General features: G+C 37.3%; 1 protein-coding gene across 1 annotated transcript in view; it reads left to right on the forward strand.

Annotated features, from left to right (window-relative positions):
* The window catches only part of CPE (carboxypeptidase E), a 93,400-nt gene that overhangs the window by 64,443 nt on the left and 12,960 nt on the right, over positions 1–15,997 (forward strand). Inside the window, exons 2-5 of the mRNA XM_019744660.2 lie at positions 2,065–2,261; positions 3,979–4,146; positions 12,879–12,996; positions 14,769–14,951. Of these exons, the coding sequence (XP_019600219.2) occupies positions 2,065–2,261; positions 3,979–4,146; positions 12,879–12,996; positions 14,769–14,951 (666 nt within the window). The remainder of the gene's footprint in view (positions 1–2,064; positions 2,262–3,978; positions 4,147–12,878; positions 12,997–14,768; positions 14,952–15,997) is intronic.

The following is a 15,997-nucleotide window of genomic DNA, read 5'->3' on the forward strand; positions in this document are numbered from 1 at the left end:
CTGCAATCTTCTCAAATAACTTTGCGAAGCAGGCTTCTGCTATTCCTCGGGCTATCGTGTCTCTATTTTCTTAATGGACGGCTCCAGTTTCTCCTGTGTCTCAATCAAACGAATGCATCCTGTAAGGGGGAGGTATAAAGCACGGGGATATGACGGAAAGGAAGAAGGTTCTTAATGACTTCTGAAATCAGAAGCCATGAAATCATCTCTTTTCACATACCTTCTGGGCAAGTCTCTAGGAGGTAGTTTTATTAGAGACTTTCCCTGAAAGTAAAAAATGAGGAGCATATAAATAGCACTGATCCTGCTCCCATCTTATCCTTAGATTAAGATTAATTTAAGCTCAGGCGGAGAGGTCGGTCACACAGGACGTGCTTTTCTGTGGTTCACAATCACTGAAATCACACACTCAGGAACCTCATGCAAGGAATACTTAGATAACATATTTCCAGGAGAAAAATAATTCCAACTTCTTTTCTTTTACCAGGAGTGAGCAGTCCTAGTGATTCTGTAAAGGGGAGAATCCTTTGCAATGCAGAAATGGGGCCTGTGGGATGGATGGGTGAAGCAGAAAGGAGCAGAAGAACAGGATTAACTAAAATTACTTTGCTGTTCTGCTCTGCAATTTTTTTTCACTCCTGCTAAAATGCAATGGAGAGCGGCAGAAACGGGCAACAGTGATTTATGTTTGAATTCTGAGCCTTTCAGCAAAACTGGTCCTCTTTGGGCTGCATTTGTACCATGAGGATGATATAAATATCTGTCTTCCACATTTTAGTGGACTGTTGTGAAGAGAAAACTAGAGTATGTGTGCTAAATCACCTCACAATGACAAGATAATTTCATGTAATAATAATAATAATAATAATAATAATAATAAAATAATTATAGCAAACACATAGCACTTGTTCTTTACCAGGCACTGTTCTAAGCATTTACACTCATTATTTCACTTAGTTCTTACAGTAACCTTATGAGGTAGAATCTACCTCATTTATAGATGGGGGAACAAAACCACATAGCTGAAGAACTTGCTCAAGACCAGCCAATAAGAATGGGTGCTAGGATTTGAGCCCACATAGTCTGGCTGCAGAAGTTAATGCTTTTAATCACTATGGTTAAAAAAACACAAAAAGTGTTGCCTTTTAACTGAATGAGAAGATAAGCATTTGAATCCTGGCTTCATGGCTGTGTAACTGTGGTCAGGCCTCTTAAGCAGTCTGAAATTCGGTTTGCTCATCTTAAAATAGAGATGGATAATAGAACCTAATTTTAGGTGTTTGGTGAAGACTAAATGAGAAAACATACGAAGTTCAGTGATTAACCAATAGGACACACACTATGTATTATGTTGGTGCAAAAGTAATTGTGGTTTTTGCAATTATTTTTAACCTTTTAAACTTACTGTTGCATCAATCTAATATTATTAGTTATTGGGGCGAGGTGGTGTGTTTGCCTGCTCAGGCTGCCATAGCAAAATACCACAGACTGGGTGGCTTAATTTATTTTCTTACAGTTCTGGAAGCTGCAAGTCCAAGATCAAGATGTCAGAGGGTTGGTTTCTAATAAGACCACTCTTCCTGGCTTACAGGCGGCCTCCTTCTTGCTGTGTCCTCACATGGCCTTTTCTCCATGCACATGGGGAGAGAGAGAGGAGAGAGATCTCCAGTGTCTCTTCCTCTTCTTATAAGGACACCAGTCCTGTTGGATTAGGGCTCCACCCTTATGATCCTACAGAACCCTAACTGCCTCCTTAAAGGTTCTATCTCCAAATACAGTCATGCTGGAGGTTAAGGCTTCAACATATGAATTTGGGAGACACAATTCAGTCCATAACAAGTGTGTAACTGGGGAGAGAGAAATAGAAGAATAGAAGGGGCATTTGGAGTGTTTTGCTATTTAAGGAAGATTTCTTAGGCACCAATTCTAGAGGCCAAAGAAGTTGTCAGCTATGTGTGTGTGATGCATTAGTAGCTATACAGCATTTTTGGCACTGTATGTCATTTGCCTTCTATTTGGTGCTGTAGAACGTGTGTCTAATACTATCTGTTTTTGGTCTTTCAGGTGAGCCTGAATTTAAATACATTGGGAATATGCATGGTAATGAGGCTGTTGGACGGGAACTGCTCATTTTCCTGGCCCAGTACCTGTGCAATGAATACCAAAAGGGCAACGAGACGATCGTCAAGCTGATCCACAACACGCGGGTCCACATCATGCCTTCCCTGAACCCTGACGGCTTTGAGAAGGCAGCATCTCAGGTGAGTGTGAGCCAGCTCAGAACAGGGCATGCTTTCTTCATTTTGTATATTTGTACCTACGGGCTTATCTTTAAGTAATGCACTCACATTACAAAGCTTACAGATGGTGATGTGGAGGATATAAGTCATGTCATCCAACTTGCTGGTAAGAAGAAAATTAAAAAGGTAAGGGATGATGGGTGAGAGTTTCTTCAGCAGAGATTGCACATGAAAAATGTTGTTAGTAAGTCAACATTTATTAATGTTTTTCTTGTGTTGTTAAATCATATTCACTCATCCATGTTTGTGACTTGGTAAATTTCCACCTAAAAATCTACGTGTACTGACTGCTACGTATTGAAGAGTAATACCACTGCTGTATCGAAATGAGCTGATGTCATAGCGCCCTCTACTGAAACCAAGGAACAAAGATTTGGGCCCAATCAATATTTCACTGATGTTTATATTTAATCCTGTCTATGTACGATGAGTAAAGTAAAAAACAAAACAACAAAAAAAAGCAAACTCACAACAAAAACCCTCCCATCTCTAAACTAAAATTAATTTAGTACATTTTCATTGTTAGAGAAGCTGGAAAGTAATGATGTTTTAAGAGAAGGTATATAGTATGTGTTCCCTTTTTGTTTGGACAGGAGTAGACAACAGACATTATATTGGCTTTTTCAACTGTTTGAAATAATTTCCTCACTTTACAGGAGCATATTAAAGTATAATTTGGTATGTTTATCTATGGTTAAGAAGTCAATTTGTACTTAAAAATAAAAGATCCAGTAACCTGATAGTTTAAATAACCTGACATTGTAAGAAAGCCAGACAGTGAATTTCTATAAATAAGTATAACACTGATAAAATTTCTAAAGTTGTGAGAGAAAAATCTAGTAACATAGAGAATTAAATTATTTAGTATTTTAAGGTGATATTCAGAACCGTAAGACAGATGGACAAAAGATTATCCTTGCTGTTTTCTATCTTATATATTTTTATTCCTCACAGTCTCAGGTATCTGAGCTTACACGATCTCAGGAATATGGAAATTATCTCTATATCATAGATTTGATATAACTTAATAGTAAAATTAAAAATCTGCATTATGGAATATAATCGAATATATTGGAAATTCATTATATTTCCAGTTATACCATTAGTGAAATGAAGGGTTTAAAGTTGAACAGAAATTTCTCAACTTACAAAACTCTAGAACTTTTGATCTAGAGCTCATATTTTTTTACGAGGACCATAAGAGGGAGGTATATTATTATTAATATATAAATAATTCATGTTAAACTCATTTTAAGCTTCTGGTCTTATTTAGCAGTTTATTTTCTTGAATATTGAAAACCAGATTGCTGTGTTTGCAGAGGCAATGAATATTTTATTGAAACCTTAGTGTAGAGTGGTGTGCTTTGAAACATGTCATCTATTAACCAGCTAATATATACTGACTTTTTTGCAATTCGATGATAAATATCTTTTAAATGTTTTTATTATTAACATTTAAAATATTATTTATTGAAAATATTTTCAAAATATCCATAAAAATTATTTTAAGTCTGACTCCTTCATGTTTATATCACTAAAGTAGTGAAAATGCCATTATGGGAGGATAATAAATATTTAATCTTAATAAATTATTTTTAAAATCATTAGTGGAGACCTTAAACACATAGCAACAATAATAATAATTAACTGATAACTTTTTTTTTTCTAATGTTTTTAGCCTGGTGAGCTCAAGGACTGGTTTGTGGGTCGAAGCAATGCCCAGGGAATAGATCTGAACCGGAACTTCCCCGACCTGGATAGGATAGTTTACATTAATGAGAAAGAAGGTGGTCCCAATAATCATCTGTTGAAAAATCTGAAGAAAATTGTGGATCAAAATACAAAGGTAAAGAAAATGTAAAGATTTTCTGGGGTTCTGTCCTCTAGCCTAAGGAAATGTGTTCTAGTATCTTCCTCATAATAAAACATGTATTGGATATTGAACTACGGCTGTGAAAGTCAAGGCTGCAAAGGCTGAGCCTTGATACTAGTTCTGCCCCCTAGAAATGGGCAGGGTATTTGGGGTATGAGTTGGGGTGGGGATAGCAGAGTGGAAGCCAGTTGTGAGAGTCTTAGAAAGGCATCATACCCCTTTCTAAGGCCCTTTATCAGAACATCAGATCGGCTTCTCCATTGCATTTCACACTGTTGATCTTTTTCTTCTTTTCCAGAACTTTCTCCTCCCTACCTTTGCACAATTCCACTTTCCTGCCTCTTCTACTGCCTTTCCAATTACTGTTTGGTTTCTTTTCCTGTTTCTTCTACCTTGGCTTAAATGTTGGCTTTCAGGGTCCTGTGTGCTGCCCTTATGTCTTTCCCTAGGTTCCCGTTCTTTCCTGTACCTTTAATGTCTCCCAGATCCAAATCTCTAACTCCAGCTCACCCATGGAGCTCTATTTCTCTATTTTACTTCCTTTGGAGTCTCTTTATCTCGTGGCACCCAGAGCCACAAGCTCAGCATGACCAAAATAAAATATTTTCCCTAAGAAAACACTGTTTTCTCATTTACCCGATCATCACGGTCTTGATGTTTTTCATTGCTGTCACCAGCAATTAGTTAGCAAATCAGTGATTTAACCTCCCTGACCCCTATCCAGTCTTCCCTTCCTCTGTAAACTCACTCCATTGCTTTAGGTCAGGTCCCCATCATCTCCTGCTCTGATGAGAGCAGTAGCCCCTTACTCTTGCTTTGGGTTCAGCTTCTCCTACTCCATTCAGTTTTCTCGAATTCCTCCAGAGTGATCTTTGCACAGAAATTATTGCTCTGTTGCTTAAAAAACCTTGTCAACTCTCACGGCTCAATATAGGGGCTGGCCCGGTGGCTCAGGCGTTTGGAGGTCCATGCTCCTAACTCCGAAGGCTGCCAGTTAGAATCCCACATGGCCCAGTGGGCTCTCAACCACAAGGTTGCCGGTTCAACTCCTTGAGTCCCACAAGTGATGGTGGGCTCCGCCCCCTGCAACTAAGATTGAACACTGCACCTTGAGCTGAGCTGCCTCCCGGATGGCTCAGTTGGTTGGAGTGCGTCCTCTCAATCACAAGGTTGCCGGTTTAACTCCCGCAAGGGATAGTGGGCTGCGCCCCCTGCAACTAGAAAAGGGCAACTGGACCTGGAGCTGGGCTGCGCCCTCCACAACTAAGATTGAAAGGACAACAACTTGACTTGGAAAAAAAGTCCTGGAAGTACACACCTGTTCCCCAATAAAGTCCTGTTCCCCTAAAACAAAAACAAAACAAAAAACCCAAAAAAACTCAATATAGCAGAATTGTGTGACAATTTAGCATGGAGACTCTGGAGTGAGCCATCTTGGTTCAAATCCTGGCTCCATACTTTTCTGTGTGAGTTTCAGAAAGTTATTTAACCACTTTGTGCCTCCACATCTTCATCTGAAATGTGGAGATGATGATAGTATCTATCTCATGGGGTGGTTATAATGATTGAATGAGTTAATACATATAAAGTACTTAAGGTCAGGACCCAGAACTATCATTATCATTTCAGAATAATTTCTCAGTACTTTCTGTTATGAACCTCAGGGTTAGATGGACACGGTGACATATCCACTAAACATTTGGTGCTCCTACAAACCAATATTGTTTGAACATTGTTTTCAGTTACTTGGAGGAGAGAGAGAGCCCTTCATGGAGGAAAGGTGAGAAGAACTGCTATTGGCAGCTTTCAGTTCCTCTTCTATTATCCCAGGCAGTTCTACTCTGGTTATCAACTGCTTCTAGTACCTTTTCTAAGTGAGAACTTGGAAAGTACAATTTTTTCCATTTTATTGTAGTTCCAGGATCTTTCAATTTTCCCTTGGCCCCTGGTACCTGCTGACGGGCCTAGTACTTAATCTGGCTCTGATATTCCATATACCGTCATCCACCAACTCCTTTGTGCTACCTAACCGTACCATTTTCTAAGAATTTTATGTCTTCGTATGTGTCATTGTCCCAACTGTCTAGAATGCTCTTCCTTTCTTTCCATGTCACCTTTTCTGTGAAGCCTGCCTCTGCTATTCCACACAGATGCTGTTAAGCCTCCCTTTATGGTCTTTGTATATACTACATGCTTCCAGTAGGGTGCTTATGGTTACATGGAACTTATTATATATGTTATATTATAATTATTTGTTTATATAGCTGTGTTTCCCTTCGATTCTAGATTTCAATCCCTTGATTACAGGAATTAGAATTCATATTTGAGTCTGACACATACCATGTTTCCCCGAAAATAAGACCTAGCCAGACAATCAGCTCTAATGCGTCTTTTGGAGCAAAAATTAATATAAGACCTGGTCTTATTTTACTATAATATAAGACCAGGTATAATATAATATAATATAATATAATATAATATAGTAATATAATACCGGGTCTTATATTAATTTTTGCTCCAAAAGATGCATTAGAGCTGATGGTCCAGCTAGGTCTTATTTTCGGGGAAACATGGTAGTAAGCTGAGGGCCTATTATGAATGAATGCATTCCAATCTGGTGAGCAAATCACAATATCTGAAAAATGTAGCCATTGAATATCAACAGCTGGAGTTCCAGAGAGCATGCATCATGTGCTTGGGACACGGGGTAGAGGAGTCAGGAGCTGGGGAGTCCCAGATTGCTGGTCTGAAGTTCTTAAAACCTCCTGCCTGTACTTAGGATTCATTCCAGAAACCTGGGCTGAGCTTATAAGTGGGGCCCGGTATGAGAGAAGGGCTGCCAGGGGCTGAGGATTCTGGCAAGACCTGCTAAGTGAGTGACTGAAACATTCCTGCTTCTGAGTCACAGCTGCATTTGCAGTTCCTCAGCGCCCCAGCCATTTCTTTGGGTGGGGAAGCTGGAAAGGCAGAGGGCTGGGGGTGGGCTGGGGTAACAAGAGGTGAAAAGAGGGCAGTGCTGTGTGATAAACTATGAGGGTTAGACAGCCATGAAAAACTGTTATGGAAGCCCAGTACCGATGTTAGCACACATACTTTTCCCAGGGCTTGCATTCACCTGCCAATGCTGTCTTTGTTAAATCTAAGAAATGAGAAAAATAATTCCTGTCACCTATCATAGAAGAATCGAGAAATAAACTCATGTTGACAGGATATTTGATTGGCAGCCTTTGTGCAAGTGCCGTTATTATTCAGCCAGCACTACCTTCCTCTTTCCCAACTGAACCTGTATCATACTTGTATGATCTCTATATTATATGTCTTCACATTTCTAATTGAAGCCATGCTTATTTAAGAGGCACGTTCATGGTACTTTCAAAATGTTAAAAGAGCATATATATATATATATATAGCTTTTATATAAAAAAGATTTGTTAAAAAATCTCAATGCCAATACTTTTTCTGGGTAAAGGTAAATTAAAGAGAAATATATAAAAATTGAAGTTTAGTGTCTTGTCTGGAACAGAAGCAAGCTTTGTTTGCATTACACTAAATCTTCAGTAAACCTGCTAAATCATCACGGGATGATATCACCCACATCTGGCTCATCTTCTCCTTTTTCCATCTTTGTCATTAAGACTGAGACAGTGTTTAGACCCAGCCTGGTACCAGACATGGTCGGCGTTTCATTAATTGTACTACACATTCTCCCTCTCCCCCTTCCCCTTCTCAGCCTAATATCTATATCCCTTAGAGTGTTTTTTAAATTTCAAGGTTTCTGATCCATGTGCTAGGAAGCAGAGGTTAAAAATGCAGATTTCTGTGGGTTCCCACTGAGGACGTGTGCGGTGTGTATGCTGCAAGGGTGGGTGATGGAAAGGAATCGATATTTTTACCAAGCTCTCCGGGTGCTCTTCTTGCTTTCCTGAACCTCTCTGAATATAAACTCTCTTGCTCTCCTGCATTTCTTCCTGCTAAGTTGTTTCTTGAGCTCTTCAGTTGGGTGACTTCCATTGTCATCTGGGCTTGGAACACGAGCCTTGGCCTGGAAACAGAGTGGATTAAAATAAAGCAAATAATTTTATTAAATTTATACTTGTCTTTAATGGTTAGAGTTGTGAAGAAAACAGAATAAATATAGCTTTAATATATTTTAAAAGCCAAAGCCAGCTAATTGTAGAGCATAACATTTGAGCTATATTTACAGTCTTTAAATGGAAGTTTTAAAGATAGGCCCTAGATTCTGTTAAGGGCTTGACCATAGGGTGCTCTACAAGCTTCTCTATGGATCACTTAAATATATAATTACATCACCTAGGGGGTCTCAGCATTAAGTTCACTTAAAAGACTCTATTTATACTCAAAGAGAAACTTAGTTTAATTTATCACATTGTGGAATTTGCTTGATTATTTTTGAGCATACTGGTAACGTGTGTTAGCAGCAGTATGCCTGTCAGAACTAAAAGTAGTCCAGGCCTACTAGTCCCACACGACTTTGTGTATCCAGGGCTATATCTTTAAAATTGTTTCAAAACACAGTTTCTTTAAAAAAATATTTAATTACAAAATTAGTATTTTATTACAAACGCAAAGCTAAAGCAAACGTAAATAAGGAGAAAAATAACCTATTGGCCTATAGTCTTAGATGACCACCATTCACGTTTTGCTATGCATCCTCCAAAATTATTTTTTATGCATGTATCAAGCTATAAATAAATGGAAGTATGCCATACACACCCTTTTGAACCATTTCAGGTGAATAATAAATACAGAGTACAGCCTGCTGCAGAATGGCTTTGCCTCCTGAGGCAAGCCAATCCTTCGCCCAGGGAATATTTGCTGACTTGTGTACTGCCCTCCTTCCTTATTTTTACTACTCTTGTCTCCCTTCTCCTCTTATCCAAATCCTTATTTTTTTCCCCTGAGACATAGCGAAGTGCCACCTCCTTCCTGAAGTCCTCAGTGATTCTCCAAACCACAGAGATTTCTGTCCCTTCCGAACGCGTTGAAATATTTGTCAGTACCTATCATTGGGTTTGAGTATAATAAATAGAGAAAAGGAGGGGGGTGTACAGGAAGAGGACTGAAAATAAATTCAGTTGTAAAAGAAAAACTTTTGAATAGAATATTGTAGAAGGATGTGTTTTAAACTCCTATCATATAATATTAATGCCATTTTGAGCAATTGGGCCTAATAAACCATACATTCAATACAAAGAAAGCATGCACATTATAGATTTTAAAAATCTCTTATAGGAGTTATTTTTAGGTTGATTTAAATCAAAATTTAAGCTGGACTTAATTGAAATTATCTTGAACTCTAGAAACAAATTTAATTATGTCTATTATTATGGAAAGAATGTATTATTCAATAAATGGAATTGAGACAAATACATCTCACAAATGTCAGCATAGATCAAAATAAAATCTAGAGATATTACGATTTAAAAAGTATGAACCTAGTTAAATAAAACTTTGGTAAATATATAATTTTTGGAGAGGGATTGAACTTTTTAAATCGCTTCTGTAGAAACTGGCACATGAGGGCCACTTAATAGTTATTGAATGAATAAATGAATGAAATATAAAAGGAAAGGAAGAGACCATAAAGAAAAGATCCTTAGGTTTGACAACATAAATATCTTAATGTTCTGTATTTTAATGATTATTAAGTTTAGAAGGCAAATGGCAAACTTGGAAAATATTTATAATCTGTGGTAAGATACAAGATTAATGTTTTTACTAAATAAACAACTCTTGCAAATTAATAAGAAAAGATATACATTTCTATAGAAAAATCAGCTAAACCATGTATAAATATATTACCAAAGAAAAAATATAAGTGGTCATTAAACATAAAAAAAAACTTCTGTTTTTATTAGTTAATCAAAGAATGCAAATTTTAAAAATTCTACTTGTCATGTATCAAAGCGACAAACTTAAAAAACATATACAATATTGATAGGAATGATTAGAAATGGAAAGTTTAACATACTGTTGCTGGGTATATTGTTGTATCTTACACAGAAGCAGTTTGGGATACATTTTATAAAATTTTAAAATGTGCTTAGCTTTTGGTGAAGTCATTTCATTTCTAGAGATTTCTCTATGGCAAGTATAGATCTGCACAAAGAGTAGCTGCAAAGAAGTTCGCAGTAATTTTTTTTTATATATATAAACAACCCAGTACCCAATCTTTGGAGATGTTTTTCCCAACTTTACTGAGGTATAATTGACAAAAATTGTATATATTTTAGGTGTACAGCATGATGAATTGATACACATTATGAAATGATTACCACAACCAAATTAATTAATGTGTCCATCTCCTCACATAGTTTCTTTTGTATGTGTGTGTGTGTGTGTGTGTGTGTGTGTGTGTGTGTGTGTGGTGAGAACACTTGTGATCTACTCTCTTGGCAAATTTCAGGTATACAATACAGTATTAAGTCACCATGATGCACATTTGATCCCCAGAGCTTATTCATCATATGACTGAAAGTTTGTACCCTACATTGCCCATTTCCTTGCAACCCCTCCTATCAATTGGAGATTGCTAGTGCCATTGCAATGGCTCTGGAGCCAGACTGGCTGGGCTTGAGTCCAGGCTCTTTCACCTCTAAACTGAGTCGCCTCATGCTGTTCCCTAACATTTCTATGCCTCGGTTTATTTATCGGTAAAATGGGGATACCTGTAGCCCCAATCTCATAGGGTGGATGTGAGAATTCCGTGTGTCACAGAAAGTGTTTCATAAGTATTAGCTATTATTTTGTTTAAGTTTAAGAATGAACATGCATTGGAGACTACTCAGCCTTTAAAATCATAGTTTAGAAGGGTATTCAGAGACACGAAAAGGTGTTCGATAGGTGTTATCAAGCAAAAAAGGCAGGGTACAAAATGATATATAAATTATAACATTTAAAAAATTATATAAGTGCTTTGGAAAAAGACTGAGAAAGAGATACATGAAAATGTTAGCAGTGGGTATCTTTAGGTAGTAAAACTATTGGTAATTTTAACTTTCTTCTTTGTGTTTGTCTCCTATACATTTTGTACAATGAACATTTGTGTGTGTTTGTGTGTGGTGAGAACAAAATAAACCAAACAAATAATAATGAAAATAATACCCTATTCTAAATGACACTGTTCCACAGTTATGAGTAGCTTATGTGAAAAATAGAATAGTTTTGATACATTAAAGCTCATATACTAAAAATAGCACAGGCTTTATGGTTTCATAGACTGGATTGATTCTTAGCTGTATGAACTTGCACATGTTATTAACATAGCCAACCTTCAGATTCCTCCCTGTGAGATGGGGATGAATACCTTTGTCTACCCAATGGGGATGTTGTGAAGCTCAATAAATTAGTGCATGTGAGAGATACTCATAAATTGAACAGAGATGTACAACTACAAGATATTATTATAACCATCAAACCCTACTGACGCTGTTAGATTTTCTGTCCCAAAGAACAGAAAGGATCTCCAGTAAAGCTTTTATATATAATCAGAGAAGTACTTGGGAATTTGAGAGTCTTCCTAGTTGCTATTAAAAACTCATCACTTAAAATATGAAGCTTTTGGCTCCAGATTAATTTTTGCTGTAAATTTCTTTCCTCCTTTGTTTTGCTTCCAAGATATGAAATGTTCTGAATCATTCAAAAGACAACATGAATTCCTGAAACTTTTGCCTTTGTTTTATCATTTAAGAGGATCGTCCCAAAGTAAACCGGTGTTTTACAGTGAGCTCTGAAAGAGACCCAGCCTAATATTTTTTATAGGGACAGTGTTTAAAGTAGTTGAAGGGAATTGGAAAAATAGTAAGCAGAAATTGAAAATAAAATCTACCATGTGTTTCTAGAATTGAACCACCATAGAGAAAGGACCCTGTTCTGCAGTGTTAAAAAACAAAACTTAATCGAGTAAATTTGAAGATCTAATTGACTTTATGAAGTGATTCATGAATCTGATAGCTTCCATCTAGCAACTAGAAGGGTGCTCCAAGGAGTTGCACAAAATGTGAAATTTTTCTAGGAAGAAGGGGCAAGGGAACTATTAACAAACCAAAAGAAAGGATTGATTTTTAGACCAGGATATCTTCTTTTGGGAGGAAGGGAACAGCAAGGGTTTTTCCATACATATCGCCTCTTCTTTCTTTGCATGAAGGAGAGGGCCCACCTGGTAGATTACTTTACTAGTGCTTGACCATGGACTGGTTGGTTAAGTCTGGGAGAGGTTGAAATAGCAATAGCTCAGGTGTAAAATATAGGTTTGATAGCATAGGCTTTAGCACAAGTGATGCCATTTTGGGCCTGTGGTTTTCTCTTTAACAGTGGTTCAACTATTTTCTTTTCTCTGTGTCTTATCCTTACTTATTATTAACACTGAAATATCAGATGGAGATATTCCAAAATTTGTAAGTGATTTGCATGCTGGTTTTCAAAGAGAGAAAAGCTGGCAGGCCTTAAAAGTAGAACTTGTAAGGGAATTTAAACACTGTTAAATTTGTTTTTTTTATTGTAAGTCTGAGGAAGATAGAGATGGGGAATGCTGCTCATACAGGAATCTTTTTTTTCTATGAAAACAACCACAAAGTAGTTGACCAGCTTTCAGTATTTTTAAACCCTTTCTATGTCTTTTTTGTCAAGTGATCTCACCAATGGTGACCAAATTTATAATCTTTAATCTCTAATCTTTAATACAGCTTGCACCTGAGACCAAGGCTGTCATTCACTGGATTATGGATATTCCTTTTGTGCTCTCTGCCAATCTCCACGGAGGAGACCTTGTGGCCAATTACCCGTATGATGAGACCCGGAGTGGTAGGTATTCTTTCTGCTTCTCTGATTGGTTTAAGGGTTACAATTACTTTACAAGGCTCTGAAGGATGATTTCTAGAATATTCTTTTAGAGAACTGGTCATAAAGTGATTTTGCCTGTAGAAATACATATGTTTAACAGGAACATCCCCTAACTGTTTTGTGTAGCGTTGGCATATATATTTGGCAGAAGAGGACTGTAACTTTAAAAATATATATTTAGCTGAAGAGAAATGTAATCTTGACAGAATACGCAAACAAGAGTAAGAGAGACAACAGAAGTCATGAACTTGGGGCACTTTTAGCCCCTGGTAAAATGGGGAGATTATGGATGTTATATAGTTCTGTGTACAAGATGGCTTAAAGATGGAGGCAGCCTCTTGGTGCTTCATTGGGGCTCAGGTGGATCTCCACGTTTGTCTTATCGTTCTCTCATCCTTTTGCATCTGGAACTGTTTATAGTGTGTCAGGGAAGAAAGTGGTGCTTTGATTTTCTCTAACAGGTTTTAGTTAAGTCCAGGCATAGCAAGCTTTAGCCAGACAGATATTTTCAGCTTCATTTTTGTTGCTCCGGGAAGTTTCCTGCTTTGGCTTGATCCTCAGGGGACTTTAAAGAGTTAGTTCTTTTAAACACAGGATGATAATTTTAGGGATTGGAAACTTTGAGTTTTGTAGAAAGTCTTTGGTGAAACAGTATTAAAATTTACAGATTTTGTGGTTTGTCAACAGCTGGGAAATTTAAAAGCTTAGCATATTTTATAATACATGAATCAGAATACAGTATATCAAAAACATATTATTTATTTCCATAATACACATAGATTTTTTAAAATTCTAAATTCAGATACTAAAAAAATATGTGTGACACTGGTTTATAGTGGCTGTGAGGTTGGTACAAGTACATTTTTAAATTAAAAAAATTCAATTACAGTTGACATGCAGTATTACATTAATTTCAGATGTACAACATAGTGATTAGATATTTATGTACCTTACAAAGTGATCACCCCGGTAAGCCTAGTACCCACCTAGACTTATACATAGTTATCACAATATTATTGACTATATTCCCTAGGCTGTACTTTACATCTATTTTATAACTGCCAATTTTACAAATACATTTTTTAAATTAAAAATTTTAATAATGGGGGCCGGCCCAGTGGCTCAGGCGGTTAGAGCTCCGTGCTCCTAACTCCAAAGGCTGCCAGTTCGATTCCCACATGGGCCAGTGGGCTCTTAACCACAAGGTTGCCAGTTCAATTCCTCTAATCCCGCAAGGGGTGGTGGGCTGCGCCCCCTGCAACTAGCAATGGCAACTGGACCTGGAGCTGAGCTGCGCCCTCCACAACTAAGACTGAAAGGATAACAACTTGACTTGGAAAAAAGTCCTGGAAGTACACACTGTTCCCCAATAAAGTCCTATTCCCCTTTCCCCAATAAAATCTTTAAAAAAAAAAAGTTTTAACAATGGATGTCTCTTTACTGTCCTCCCAGGCCCAATTTATTGTGAGCTTACCGCCTTTTCTTGTGAAGCTTTAAAATCCTAAGTAACATGTACATTCTATTTAATTTTTACTTTGCGGTATTAGCAGTGGAAGTTATGTTACCTGGAAGATACGTGTAATTGTTGAGTACTTAAACTTTCACACCTTTCCCATAGTGAAGCAGCTGAAGAAAGCTATCAGCAAGAGATCAACACTGAATCACCCTTCAGAAAACATGTAGTGCTCCTTGGTCTGTGTCCATTTTTTTAACCCTGTGGATTTATTTTCTAGGCAGTGCACATGAATATAGCTCCTGCCCGGATGATGCCATTTTCCAAAGCTTGGCTCGTGCATACTCCTCTTTTAACCCACCCATGGCGGACCCCAATCGGCCACCATGTCGCAAGAATGATGATGATAGCAGCTTTGTAGATGGAACAACCAATGGAGCTGCTTGGTACAGTGTACCTGGCGGTAAGTTTCCATTTTGCTCTTTGACTATGTGATATTGGCTTATTTATAGTTACCAATTGGATATAGAGAATCTTTAGTCATCTTCAGTTACTAGGAAATTGATTGAATCTATAGTTCATCCATTAAAATTAGTTTTCTGTGTGAATGATTATTATGTATAGTTTTATTTTTATTGGTTTTTAAAAATCAAGATGTGAATTGAAGAGGTAAGGGAAATGCATTGAAGACGTCCAGTAGGAAAATATAAATTGAATATGGTTAACTACCCTTACTTTTCAAATTCTAGCCTTAGGGAATAAGATAGCATCCTGATTATTTTAGTCATGCTTTGACTGTAGGTAAATGTGTATTTCAGAGGGCAGGCTTTGGCCTTTAGCCTGTCTTGGCCCACATAACTTTTTTGTTTTTATTTTAATGATGGAATGACAGATGATTTGATGTGAAATATTTATTTTATATTCATTACTGTCATACGTACTATTAGATCAGGAAGCTCTTCACTGTTTGTGGGGTCTGAAAAGGGAAAAGCCCACTACAGCACAGCTGCTGGAGGATGCATCTTCTAGAAATCCAAGGCAGTTCTCGTGGTTCCCTTGCCCCAACATGAACCATGCAGAGCTCTTTTTTTATGGCTCCCTAGACCAATCCCAGTTGTGTAAGACTTGCCTCTACCAAGAACGAAGAGTGAAATCGAGACACTGATACAGTTTTTATTCCCCCTCTCTTGGACTAAGAACAATTTTCTAAGCCCACCTGTAAAAGAAAAAGATAATTAGGGCAGTAGCAGCACTAACTAATTGTAGGGTTTTGGTTGAATATGTTTCTTTTGTTGAATTATGCCCTGAGGTGCTCGCTTCGGCAGCACATATACTAAAATTGAATTATGCCCTGAGAAAAATATTCTTCCTGATTTTTTTCTTTCTGATATATTTTTATTCTGTTTTAATTAATATTTTACATCAGGCCAGATCAAATTTAGTACTCCCCTCCCTGAATAGCTTGAGAAATAAGATCTATGTCAGGTTTTAGGATTTAGACTGTGTCAA

The sequence above is a fragment of the Rhinolophus sinicus genome, linkage group LG07 (assembly GCF_036562045.2).
Source record: "Rhinolophus sinicus isolate RSC01 linkage group LG07, ASM3656204v1, whole genome shotgun sequence".
NCBI classification, from domain to species: Eukaryota; Metazoa; Chordata; class Mammalia; order Chiroptera; family Rhinolophidae; genus Rhinolophus; species Rhinolophus sinicus.